At 38.2% G+C, this 13,136-nt stretch overlaps 2 protein-coding genes across 2 annotated transcripts in view; both read right to left on the bottom strand.

Moving 5' to 3' along the window:
* ACAT1 (acetyl-CoA acetyltransferase 1) overlaps positions 1-4,798 on the bottom strand; it is a gene marked incomplete in the record, with an annotated part of 17,238 nt that extends 12,440 nt beyond the window's left edge. The window contains 3 exon segments of the mRNA XM_015813026.1: positions 457-574; positions 1,678-1,725; positions 4,682-4,798. Coding sequence (XP_015668512.1) covers positions 457-574; positions 1,678-1,725; positions 4,682-4,717 — 202 coding nt within the window.
* A 4,409-nt stretch (positions 4,799-9,207) lies between these two features.
* CUL5 (cullin 5) overlaps positions 9,208-13,136 on the bottom strand; it is a 33,244-nt gene continuing 29,315 nt past the window's right edge. Inside the window, exon 19 of the mRNA XM_015813038.1 lies at positions 9,208-12,968. Within this exon, the coding sequence (XP_015668524.1) occupies positions 12,774-12,968 (195 nt within the window). The 3' untranslated portion in view covers positions 9,208-12,773. The remainder of the gene's footprint in view (positions 12,969-13,136) is intronic.

Here is a 13,136-nt window from a genome sequence, read left to right on the forward strand (position 1 = left end):
GGAAGGGAGATCAGGGATCACCCTGATCTCTGGGGGCAGCTCATTCCAGAGGGTGGGAGCTCCCACAGAGAAGGCCCTCCCCCTTGGGGTCGCCAGCCGGCACTGTCTGGCCGACGGCACCCTGAGGAGACCCACCCTGTGGGAGCGTACTGGCCGATGGGAGGTAATCTGTGGCAGAAGGCGGTCTCGAAGGTATCCTAACTATGGGGTCAATTGTGGTTATAAGTCAAGGACTACCTGCAACTTTGATTGTTTCTACCATTATCATAATTTCACTTTTTCTATTTCACACAATAAGTACAGAACGGGTTTCTAATCAATATTAAATTAATTAATGTCCTTTCTCAAATCAAAACTGTCAATTTCACCATCTCAACTAGCTCCATCATTTTCACTGGTAAAAATCAGTAAGATTAAATAATGGGAAGAAAGCAAGGCTAGAGCTTCTTTACGTACCTGCTTTTTCTATTGCTCCTTTAATTGCAATTGAGCCAAGGTTAGTGGCTGGCAGTGGGAAAAGGGAACCTTGGAAAGATCCTATTGGTGTCCGGACAGCACTTACGATAACTACCTCCTGGATAAGCAAAAGCATTACATCAGTTTAACTAAAAGGGATTTCAGAATAATGCTTTAGATTCTAAGAATATTCAGTGCATACTGTTGGTTACAGAAGCAATACAAATCTGTTTATTCAAATGCAAACACTAACTTCTCAGCAAAATTATAGTTGTTAAACAACCTAAACCATAGAATAGAAAGCTTCCCTTTTTGTAAGAGTCTGCCTCAGTTAATTCTCCCAAGAAAGCAGAACTCTTGAAACTTGCATTGTCTCAACAGGAACTTTTATTGGAAGGTATTGATAGCAGGAGAGTAAGGCAGGATCTGAGGATTTCCCACATGAAATGTTACATTAAAAGAACCTCTTCAAACCCCACCCCAAATGTCCAGCCAGCCAGCTTGAATTGAACCAATACGTAGGTGTTGTTATTGTGGGAAAGAACCAATAAGGCGCTGTTCTCAAGACTGTCAGGTTTCTCCCCGGCTTCTCCCCGGCTTCTCCCCATTCGACTGGAGATAAGGCAGATGGCTGGAGGCACATTTCTTTCACACGCCAAAATAAGATACTTCAAAGAGGATAGAACAAAGCAGAGGAAATACATTGCAGAAGACCCCTAGGTCGGTCCTCCCCAATAGAATGTCAGAACCCGAAAATAAAAGCATAAGAAAGAAACACATTGAGGGTCTGACACCTTTGCTCTTTTGCGAGAAGGTCAAAAAGCATGATAATTTAAATGTATTAATAGCTTGAAGGATTAAGAAAAAAGTAAACTTTTTATGACAATATATGTGGGTCAAATTATAAGTAGTCTAGACTTCCTGTAGTAGCAAAAGCATCTGTGGCATTCTGGACACCATTTGGCTTATTTTGGCATCAAAAGGTTTGAGAAAGCAATGTAGTTTTAGCACTGCACAAAGTAACAATTTAGTGTTGCTTGCTATATTTCTATATAGAAAACAAATCCATGCAGTGCATTCTGGACAAAACTACACGCAACAATATACTGCTCTTGCATGTGTTTTTCTAATTACTTCTAGTAGATACAGAAACATTGTGTTTTTATAACATAAGCATAGTTTGGAGCCACAATTCCATGAGATTATTTTAGCAATACTCACATTTAAACCACGTTGTGCTGAGTAGCTTCGGCTTGAAAATCTTAATGCCTGCAAAAGAGATTACAGCATTTATTGTAATATGGCATAACTTGCAGAACAGAAAGATCAAGTCTATACTACTGTCAGCCTTTTTTGGACTAGAGAGCATCCAGAAAGATATTGGGCTACTGAATCAGTGATACGTAGCTGTTACACAGTTGTTGTTAAAGATATATAATGCTCTGTAATACAAAATGCATAGAGATCCATAAGCAAGCATCAAAGAGGCAGAGGATATAGAGTAGGAAACATGAACAAAGTTGTTACAATAAAAGTCATTCGTTAATACATTCAAATTTCCTACACTTGGGTAAAGTAGCCCAAAATGACTGTAAAGCAGATGATGAATGTATACACTATTTGTCCCACAACTACTGATGCTCATTTTCCCCTCCTTCACCCTCTGTAAGGCTAGAGCTTTTATTGACCTCTGCTTTGCCATCTCCTAGGTCAGTGTTTCTCAACCTTGACAATTTTAAGGCATGTGGACTTCAACTCCCAGAATTCCACAGCCAGCATTGCTGGCTGTGGAATTCTGGGAGTTGAAGTCCACATGCCTTAAAATTGTCAAGGTTGAGAAACACTGTCCTAGGTTATATCTAATTCTAGGTATGTCACACTATGTCCACACAGGCCCTCTTAGTTCTGATTGGTTCTTTTGGCCTGTGAGCTACACAACTAATTGTCAGGAATCCAGTGTGTTTCAATAGACCTTGCATAGCAGTTTGACTTCTCAACTTGACTTTAATGGAAGAATGCTGTTTTTGTTATTTTCCTTACAATATCCTAATACACTATCTTTTCTTGTTGACCTTTTACCCATTTCTTCCAACTTGATACCTTTGTCTGGATTTAGCACTTATTTTGTACTTGTCCATTGATCAAATCTTGTTATTTACAGGTTCTTTTTTGTGTGTGAGCTTCCGTGGCTCTGTGTGAGCTTTCCTAACCCTGCATCACAAATTCCAAAAGTTTTCATCCTATTCACATATTAAAATGGATACCTGTAGGATTGCCACATAAATACAAATATTTTAACTCAGATTCTTATCAGTTAAGCAACCATTGCTGTAAAATGGCAAAAATGTCCTTGAGTGTAGCCTAGATGGATGAGTGCTGCTTATTTTAGCCCGATTCTATTGTCACTCTGTTATTTAAAACTTAAAGGCTTGTTCTGTGTCTTAGTTTATTTGAACTGTTTTGCCATAGCAAACATTTCAGCACCAAGAGTTTACTGATTAATTTTTATCTGTTTGCATACAAATGATAAACACAAGATATATGATCCCAGATATAGAAACAGAACCACAATAGCAGCAATTTTGAGAACTACCAAGACAACAAATAGAGAACACCTCTTACCAAAAAGGGGAGGTGTCATGTCTCATTAATATACCTTGCACATGGGACCACCATATGAGATTACTGCCTTTTTTATTACCAGAAAGAGTGGAAGCAATGAGCACTATATACTTGTCATTTAACAAAGCACCTCAAGCCAATCTTATTTTTTTTTAAACAGCTGAATCAGAAGCTAAGAAACAAGTTCAGTCTTCTCCTAACATAGAGAAATACTATATGCTGCACACACTTTCCTCAACCAGAATTGTTCCATTAAAAAAAAAAATATTAAAGCATGCTAAATCTCTGGTCTCTAACATCACAGTCAATCCAAACAGACTGTGGAAGAAGCAAAAGATTGACCCTTTGTTCTCTTCCCTTCCTCCTTATTTCCACCAGTCACTTTGTGGAACATTTATATTTTTCCAATAATATTATCACCAGTCTTGGATTCCAATTGCTCTGTGGAAGACATTTTCTCCTCCTCTTGAAATCTGAGTTTATAAATCATTTCAACAAAAGCATTGATGCATTTGAACTTCGGTGTTGGAGAAGATTTCTGAGAATACTGTGGACTACAAAAATAAAAATAAAAATAATCCAATGTATCATTGAACAAATCAACCCAAAGTTTTTGCCCGAGACCCAGATGATCAGGCTCAAATTATCTTACTTTGGATCCATTATGCAAACCCCTTCTTTCTCTGGAACAGGCTGGGAAAGGTGGAAGGAAAGAGAAGAGGGTGACCATAGCAAGCTGGTCAAACTCGGGGACAGGACAATGAGTTCAGAGAGTGACCCTTTGCTCGAAAGTACGGGTGAGGGATAGATCATCATGGAGAAAATCTATCTATCTGACTCGCTGGGTGTTGAAAACATTTTGGTGGCACATTAATGCAGTGTTTCTCAACCTTGACCATTTTAAGGCATGTGGACTTCAACTCCCAGAATTCCACAGCCAGCAATGCTGGCTGTGGAATTCTGGGAGTTGAAGTCCACATGCCTTAAAATAGTCAAGGTTGAGAAACACTGCTAATCAATCAACCAGCCAACCAGTTCAGCAGAGACATCAAGTTTGGAGACGTGCCTCGTCCCAAGTCCTCGTCCAAGGAATTTAGTTCGTTGTCGTTGTCAAAGCAAGTCACGCTTTGCTTTGCGCTCCCATCCACGGGAAAGCGAGCGGGTTCCCTGCTCCTTAAATGCAAGAGACCCGCTTCCATCCCTCCGGCAGACAAACGAGTCCAGAGCTTGCACACCTCACATACCGCGCAGGGAGGCGTCCAGTAAGGAACCCCACCCCACACCTCTTCTTCCTCCGGCCAGCAGGGTTTACGTAGACTTGCAGGGGCTCTTCAAACTTGGCCCTTTGATGACTTGTGGACTTCATTTCCCAGAATGCTTCAGCCAGCGTGCCTGGCTGAGGAATTCTGGGAGTTGAAGTCCACAAGTCATCAAAGGGCCAAGGTTGAAGATCCCTGAGTTAGAGGGAGGATGGCGTGGCGGTCAACGACCAGGGAGGGAGGGGCCGCCCCAAACCTGTCACGACCAAAATACGCTTCTCTGGGGGGGGGGGAAAGACGCCGAGTATCCGGGTCTCCTCGCTACGTCACGGGCCGCTACTCACCAGAAGGGGCTTCGCTACCTGCCGTCCGCACTGCATCCCGGCGCCGACTTCAACCACCTCGCCAACTGGAACCAGAAGGGAGCACCTCTGCCGTCACCTTCACCAGCACGTTGCCACGCCCTCGAGCCCGGCCAATGGGAAGGCAGAAAGGACGGCCGTCTTCGTCCAATCGCCCTCCCTTCTGAAGCCACGCTCCTGAGGAAAAAAATGGGCTCGCCCCCCCCCCAGAAGCGTCATTATTGGAGGCGCGCGAGAAAAGGGCGGGCGGTAGAAGAGAGCGAGCCTGTGGAAAGCGGCGGGAGGTGGGTGACGTCAGACCACTGTAGAAGTAGGAAATTGAAGAAACCCGTGCAGGAAAAAAAAAAAAAAAGATTAGAGTTGCTATGATTACAAGAGACAATATGGCTAGCCCAGGGGTAGGCAACCTTGGCTCTTTTATGACTCGTGGACTTCAACTCCCAGAATTCCTGAGCCTGGCTCAGGAATTCTGGGAGTTGAAGTCCACGAGTCATAAAAGAGCCAAGGTTGCCTACCCCTGGGCTAGACTACATGGATTGTGTAAACCTAACACCGTTTCTTTCAAACTTGGTGACTTTATGGTCATCAGCTCCCAGAATTCCACAGCCAGTATGCCAAATTTGAAAAACACCAGTCTAACAGATTCTGAAGGATCAAAGTGTAGGTCAATGCTGGATAGGATGGGGATGATCTCCCCATCTCACTCCTTGTCCCTATTGCTAAGTAAAAGCGCTGCCTCTAGTCCTGCCTTAGACATAAATCCAGTTGCGTGACCTTGGGCTTATTCCTCTCTCTGAGTCGTGGGAAACAGTGGCAAATCACTTCCCAAAAAAAAAAACTTGCCAAAGAAACTGCAGAGAGTCAACTTTAATTTAAAGGCACGTACCTACACACGAGTAAAAATATTCTGCGCCTCTCCTTGGATTAACACAAACCTGTCAGCACAGCGTATTGTGGGAAGAAGCCAGAGAAAGAAATATATTAAAAAGGCAGAATATATTTCTCCAAAGGAATAATGGAGAAGATCTTTAAAAAGGCAGAAACTTCTTTCCCCCAGCCAGAAAATTCAGCAGAAACAAACAATATGAATTCTGATTGCCAATCTGAGTCTGGTGCATTTGTTTCAGTCCTTGCTGTTATTGAAAGAAAAATCTTCATCAGCCTTCAGTCCAAGCTGAGAATAAACAACATGGCGACTGCTTTAGAAAGGTTGCAGTTATTGAAGAGGAGAGCCAGACAGAAAGATGGCTCTGGAAGAAAAAAGAGTGAGCACATGTAGTAGGGAGTGCGTTTTATACTCTTGGGCTTTTGTTTGGAGTTGTTTCCTATTCCTGTTTGTCATGTACTTTGACCTGAGTCTGATGTGCCCCTTTGGCATCTGTGGGTTAATCCTATTATGTCCTGTCTTAAGAGTTTGGGTGGGGTATGTAGATTTTAGGTGTCTTTGTCTTTCTAAGCTTCTAGCTGGAGGGCCACAATCTTCCTGAATGGATTATTATATCTGCATTTCTACAGAGCTGGTTTCTGCTTGGGGGAGGGAGACTTGGAGCTATTAAGAAAAACTGGGCATGCTTTTCTGTCTCTTTAAGATCCTTTGAGGAAATATAATTTTAATATTTCCTTCTCGGGGGAGGGGCTGACTTCCCACACTGTGTAGCAGTCAAAGGAGTCACCGTGAAAAAAATATGCAGTAACAGATGTAAAAACATGTAAACCTGGAAAGTAAAACATTAGGAAGAAATCCTGACTAGCATTGCCTCAACATCCTGGGATATAAAAAGGAAGAAAGGGAAAACTGAGTCAAACTTCCAAGATTCTGTTACTGTAGCCTAGATCAGTATTTTCCAGACTTGGCGACTTTAAGAGATCTTTAACTCCAAGATTTCTTGAACCAGTGCTCATCAGTGCTGGCTGGAGAATTCTGGGTATTGAAATCTGAAATCTTAAAATTGCCAACACACTGGACAACATCCGCAAAGTAGTGTTTCCATTATTCTTGAGGAGTCTGTTTCCTTATTAGCCTAACTTGAGCTGACAAGCTGATTGATGTCCGTTTTGTGAATGCGCATTTGTGAATGTACATTTATTAAATGCAAGGTGTTTCTCCTCTGACTTTTCACCCAGCAGAATAAGCATCAACCAGAGACAGTGGTGGTCTCAACGGCTTTTCTTCTCAAGATGGCTTGTCTGCTTGTCCTCCTCCCTCCAAATTTGACATCTTTCAAGTCTAAAGGAAATCCAGAAATCCGGTGGATAAGTATAAAACCAGCACCACTGAAGTTTACATCACATTCTAAAGCTACATAGAGGCTATTAAATCATGCAGGAAATGTAATAAATGAGGTAACATGGTCAATCAGTGGGCTGTGCAGACATAGACAGTGTGATGTAATCTGCAGTATCATTTTGAATCCTCAAGTAATTTAACATACAATCTCTCTTATACATATATACAGATCTCTCTCTCTCTCTCTCTCTCTCTCTCTCTCTCACACACACACACACACACACACACACACACACTTGTATATTTAATAAAAATCACCTAATCTGAAATTAGTAGAGGATCTATATTACGTTCCCTGTTCTTTCACTTAAAACAATGAGCTCTAGCTTTAATCATTTACTTATGGTCTCTCCACCAAGTAGCATGGATATCACAGCAGATTTTGGAAACAAAAGAATAATGAGATAACAGTTAGGGAAACTTCCCTAGGTTCATTCTTTTTCTACATATTTTTATCACATTACACTCTAGTATATAATTCACCAGTTTTAAACCTGATTGCCTAAACTCATTGCACACTGATAGCAGAGGAGCATATTACAGGTTATAAAAAGAGGATTGGGTAATAAAAGCACAATTCTTCATGTAAGAATTGCTTACAAAGGGTTTGAACGTGCATAAATATTATTTTAGCCAGATTAGAAAAAGACAATAAAAATTATAAAAACAAAGATGATTTAAATCATGATCAAACATAAATCAGTCATACAGCATAGTACAATTCCCTCACTTAAGTCCAGGAGTCTGAGAAAATAGTTCAGTCAGGTTTTTTTTAGCCTCTGCTTGAATAACAGAGTTGGAAGAGACCTTGGAGGTCTTCTAGTCCAATCCTCTGCTTAAGCAGGAGACCCTATTATTCTGAACAAATGGCTGTCCAAACTATTCTTAAAAATCTCCAGTGATGGAGCACAACTTAATTATAAGCATTATAATTATAAGAATTCTTCCTGTGGAAAAATGATGTTATTTTGAATTTTTAAAAAAAGAAAACTATTGTGAAGGTTGGACTCCAGAGGGAACTGGAAGGAACTAAATATTACAGTTAAAAGAGAAGAACACTTAAATTCTACTTGCTAACACAGAATGGAGCAAAATTCTTTAACGTTGGATGTATTGAAGGATATTTGTGAACAATGGACTCGGAAGTTACTTTTAAAAATGTTTGCCATTTTAAATAATGTATAAATATGACTTGAAAGAAGAATATGACTAATCTGAAGGTGAATTTAAAATGAAAGGTTACAAGAATGCTAAGAAGATGATATACTGGATATACAAATGAAACCAGTTGAGTCTTAATAATTGGGATTTACAAGAGATCTGTTAAAAGTTATGAAGGATCTTGTGAGAAGGAATGAAGAAAAAATGAAATCAAATTCTAGGACATTATTTTAAGGAATTAAAGACCAAGATTGTTAAAAGTAAAGGGAAGGATTATAAGTTAAGTTTATTTGATCCAGGTTAAAATAGATATGTTACTATCTTTGGTAACCCTTAATGAAACTTTGCTGACTATCCATCCATGCTCTTTTTTGTTGTTGTTAGCTATAATGCAAAAGGGATTTGCCACTTTCTTTCAAAATATTAATTTCCCAGATGGGATCCCACCCAAGTAGGGCTGACCTGTTTAACGATCTAGCTGGGCACCATATTACAAAATACCCAGAAAATTATCTTCCATTTTAGAAGTTTACTATTAGCTTGGGAAGAAGCTGATGCTTGAATTCTCACAAAGAGCTGTTGTATCACATCTGAAAAGGCACATTTTAAGAAAGTCTGTTGAGGGTATAGTCCCCTTTCTGGGATTCAAAATCTACATTTTGTATTCCACCTACTTCTAGCAAACTCAGTTATTCTATATGTCGGTTGCTTTTCAAGAACTGTTAAAAGAAAAACTAGGTAACCATACTGTAATCTAAAGTGCTTTACAAATCCAGGACATCTGCTTAATTTATGGTTCAGTGTGAACCTAGAAAATTAGGTTAAGTTAATCAGCTTATTTAATCATGGTTTAGCATGCCATGTGAACAAAATTGTTACTAAAGCATTGATCAAGTAGGTCCCAATCCTACAAAACATGGAAAGAGGTGAGGATGCTATTTTCAGATCTTGGTTAATAATACTTACTGGTGTGGGGTAGAATTATAAATGAAAAAAATCCTTAGAACAAAAAAGTCATGATATTGTTTTTAGAATATTTTATATTACATTTTATTTGCATGAAAATAAATTATACAACTTAAAAAATAAAATCCAAAAATTAAGCAGTACATCAAAATAGTTCAGCCAGACTGCCATACAAGAAGGAACTGCTACCAGTCAAAATTGTACAGCATTATCTCATATGTAGTGGCATACATTCAAACTGTAAATTACCATATGTAGATAGATATTACAACCTTGGAAACTCAAGTTTGTTCTGCACTCCAGGCTACATATAGTCTATTAACAAAAATGCTCTTGAGTACTGTTTTATTTCACACATAGAACCTTGAATTTACAAACACAGCATTCCAACTAGTTCCATGAAAATAATTTTGCATTCAAGATACCAAAATTTGTCCATGAACCTATCAAAATTCTCCCCTCTGTATTTTTATATGTGTACCTTTCACAACTGATACCATAATGCAAATAAAATCCAAAGTTTATGATTACTCAGGTCATGTTATCTTTTTTTAAAAAAACGGGAAAACGGGAAAGAACCACCACTAAAACTTAAATTTAACTACACTATGGCTCCAAGAAAAACAATAAATGAATAGATAGTACACAAAGACATCAATGGGATTAAGAAAAAATGGAAGACTTCAAAATAGAGTATGAATCTCATTAGTTGTGACAAAACATTTTGTAAGTATAGTGAAAATCAATGCAACTCACATTATTTTTCATAGAATATTTTTTCACATTTAGAATATAACCTAATACAAACCACAGTGGCAATGCTTGTGGCAACATTTTTTTCCCCTAGAAGCAGCACCTCTTTATTCTAGGTCTTTGGAGGGAACAAAAAAAAATCCAAAGCTAAAAAAATCAGCTTGAAAAGTGCCATATTGCAATGACTGATTCATTTACTTTTAGATGTGAAAGTTTTCACACTTCTGCATATATTTTTAAGCCATATATATCTACCTTCATAACAAAGTTAGCCTTGTTGAAAATGTCCAAGCAGAAATGCTAAATGTGATGCTGCAGCTGTAAGAAAATTGCTGGTGTGCGTTTTGAATCATGTTTCACATGGCATGTATTCCAATGTGCATAAGTATTGAACAATGTTTATAGCGTATTGTTCATTCTATTTTCTGGCCTTAAACCCACTTAAATTATGAATGAGATGGGTATAAAAGGTGAGACAGGAATACTCAAAATTTTAAAATGTAAATAAGGACAAGTCTTCCATTAGCAACATCCAGGCACATGAGTATTCCTAAAATGATTCCATATATACCTGGGGTGTCTAGCAATTTTCCCTTCAAAAAATGATCTCTTACACTGCATGTTATCTCTGTTTCCAAGAGGCAAAAGGAAGTGCAGAGAGAGGTAATTCTGAAGAGCTATTCATTAAGCCTAAAGGAAGTTAGAAGTCAGACACAAAATTTAACTTTTAAAAGACTTGTCCTGCTAAGAAATGAAATCATTCTGGAATTCAGATTGCTAGCATTTGGACATCATTAAATATGAGGTTTAGGGCTCGTTGGATATTCAATGCCGCATGCCTGCTCCCTTCATAGCCGAAGTAACAGGAAACAAAGTCAAATGGACTCTACCAAAGAATTTTAGAAATATGTACATACTTTCTAAAAAAAGTTTGTCTTTTTCTACCCATTTCTAACTTTATTTCCAAATCAAATGCAGAGTTTTAGAAATCCTGTAGCATGTACAAAAGACTTCTGGTAAATCAATTTTACTTCTCTTTCCTTTAACATATATTGAATGTTGGATAATATGTACAACTTTTTTCTGACTTTTATTCACAACATTTTCAAATTGAAATTTTAACAATCCTATGTTAAGTTTGCAGTGAACACTTTAAAAAATATTAATCTCTGTTCTACAAGTAATAAAAAATGCACATAAATACAGAAGATGAAACTTCAGGTCAGCACCCTGTCTTCATTTTTTTACTTTTTTCTTAACCATGAATGTCTGCAATTCTCCACTGTATCATGTTAGGGTTCTCTCAACCTAGCCCTGGGACATTCATTGCAGTTGGTAGTTATAATCTGCATGTGTACATCAGTGCAAGGTTTTGAGGCAGAATTCAAAGATCAGTTTCCAATTTGGGGGAGGGGACGCTTAAGAATTTACTCGGGAAGATTGTATACAAGGGAGTACAGTCGAGAAATCAGAAAAAGAAAATCTTACAGCTTGAACTGATATCCATTTCCACTGGATTATACTCCTGGTACTGTCTGTTATGTAAAATACAGCCTGCTAAATCCATTTGCCTGGATCTTACTTTTCTACCAATCATCAGCCATAGTCCAAGGTAACAACTGAAAGATAAGAAAACTCATATGCATTGCTAAAATGTCAAACATGGTTTTGCAAAGAGGTGCTAGCAATATGGCACAATAGGAAATCATTTGGAGAAGCTACAAGCTTGGAGTCCTTTACTAGCATTTATTTTAATCTGAAATTCTGTATTCTTTTTGCCCTCTATATAGTAAACTTTTTTTCACAGCCTTAGTATGTGTTTCTTCACTTTTAAAGGAAAAGAGAAAAGGGCCTTCAACTAGTGGTGGGTTTGATACATCCCACTAAGCTTATGGGGCTATGGTATAACTGTTGTTGGTAGAGTACGTCAACAGCCTATGCTATTGATCAATCTGTCATCTGGTCAAATTGGACAAAAAAAAAAATGCCTTCTTCCACTTTTCCCCCCAGAGTGTAATTACATGTAAAACATAAGTTTAGTTATTTTCAAATAAATAATGAAAGGTATATATAAGGATTGTCAAAATGTTACTATTTTGAGGGAACTGTGTACTGGTTATGTTTAATGCATTACATTTCTGCAAGCATACTAAAATAGTGAATGCCAGTATTAAATGTATAAACAAATACATTTAATATTTTTCCACTACGAACAGATCTTTCCATGAATAAAGTAAATATTTAAAAAAATAAAGGGGGGGGGGAGATTGAAGCAAACTATGTGACATATGTAATATATCCTGTTAGGATTACTAGTATCCCAGTATTCCAATCCAATTTTCATACTGAAACGTTTGTTTAAGCTAACAGATAAATATGTATCTACAGATGTGATACATTTGTGTGTTGTTCAAATATTATACATGGGGAAGAGATCAAAAGGAGGATAGTATATTTAGGCAATTGTTCCAAAAAACAAAGTATGAAGTGCTACATCTAATCTATTTGCTTCTCTCTTTTTTATGTGAAAATGAAAACTAACAAGTTTTTCAGTGCATGAATATCTGAAAAAATTTCTTTGTGCAAGTTCTGTAATATAAAAATCCCAGATTTGTTATCTTCCAGGTGCAAATCAAATCCTAACATTCTCACAATGGGCTCTCCATGAATGTGGTTTCCCCACAAAACCACCATGCTGTTAAAAATGTGCACAAGATGAGGGGAACACCATCATGCTAACTGAAAAAAAGAGAGAGAGACTGACAAAATAAAGTCCTCTGGTAAGGTAAGGCAGGAATTTAAGTAATGCAGGTCAAGTCCTTTTACAGCACAGTCTTCTTGTATTTTTTTTTCTGCCCAAACCACTCCCAATGCACATTTCTTGGCATTTTCCAGTAAATCCTTAGGCTATGCCATGTATATAAACGTATTGATATCAGATTCATCTCTTCTGATATATTTGTGTTCTATAAGCCATTCAATTTGCTCTTTTATCATTTTCTTCTGCGGCAAGAACATATTTTTTAATATCTCTACTAATTCAGTCTGAAGCTGAGCATTAGTAATTTTCTTCCGCATTTTCATTATTTGGATGATCGCCTCCTAAAGAAGGGGGAGAAAAAGGGAAAATTGCATTTTGAATGTATTTGTCCAAGATAAACAAAATGGATCCAGCAAACAAGTTGAAAGAGATACCATATATACCTCTGGTGGCGAACCTATGGCATGCGTGCCACAGGTGGCACGCAGAGCCCTCTCTGTGGGCACGCG

The sequence above is a fragment of the Protobothrops mucrosquamatus genome, unplaced genomic scaffold (genome assembly GCF_001527695.2).
Source record: "Protobothrops mucrosquamatus isolate PMUCROS unplaced genomic scaffold, P.Mucros_1.0 scaffold_66, whole genome shotgun sequence".
Classification (NCBI taxonomy): Eukaryota; Metazoa; Chordata; class Lepidosauria; order Squamata; family Viperidae; genus Protobothrops; species Protobothrops mucrosquamatus.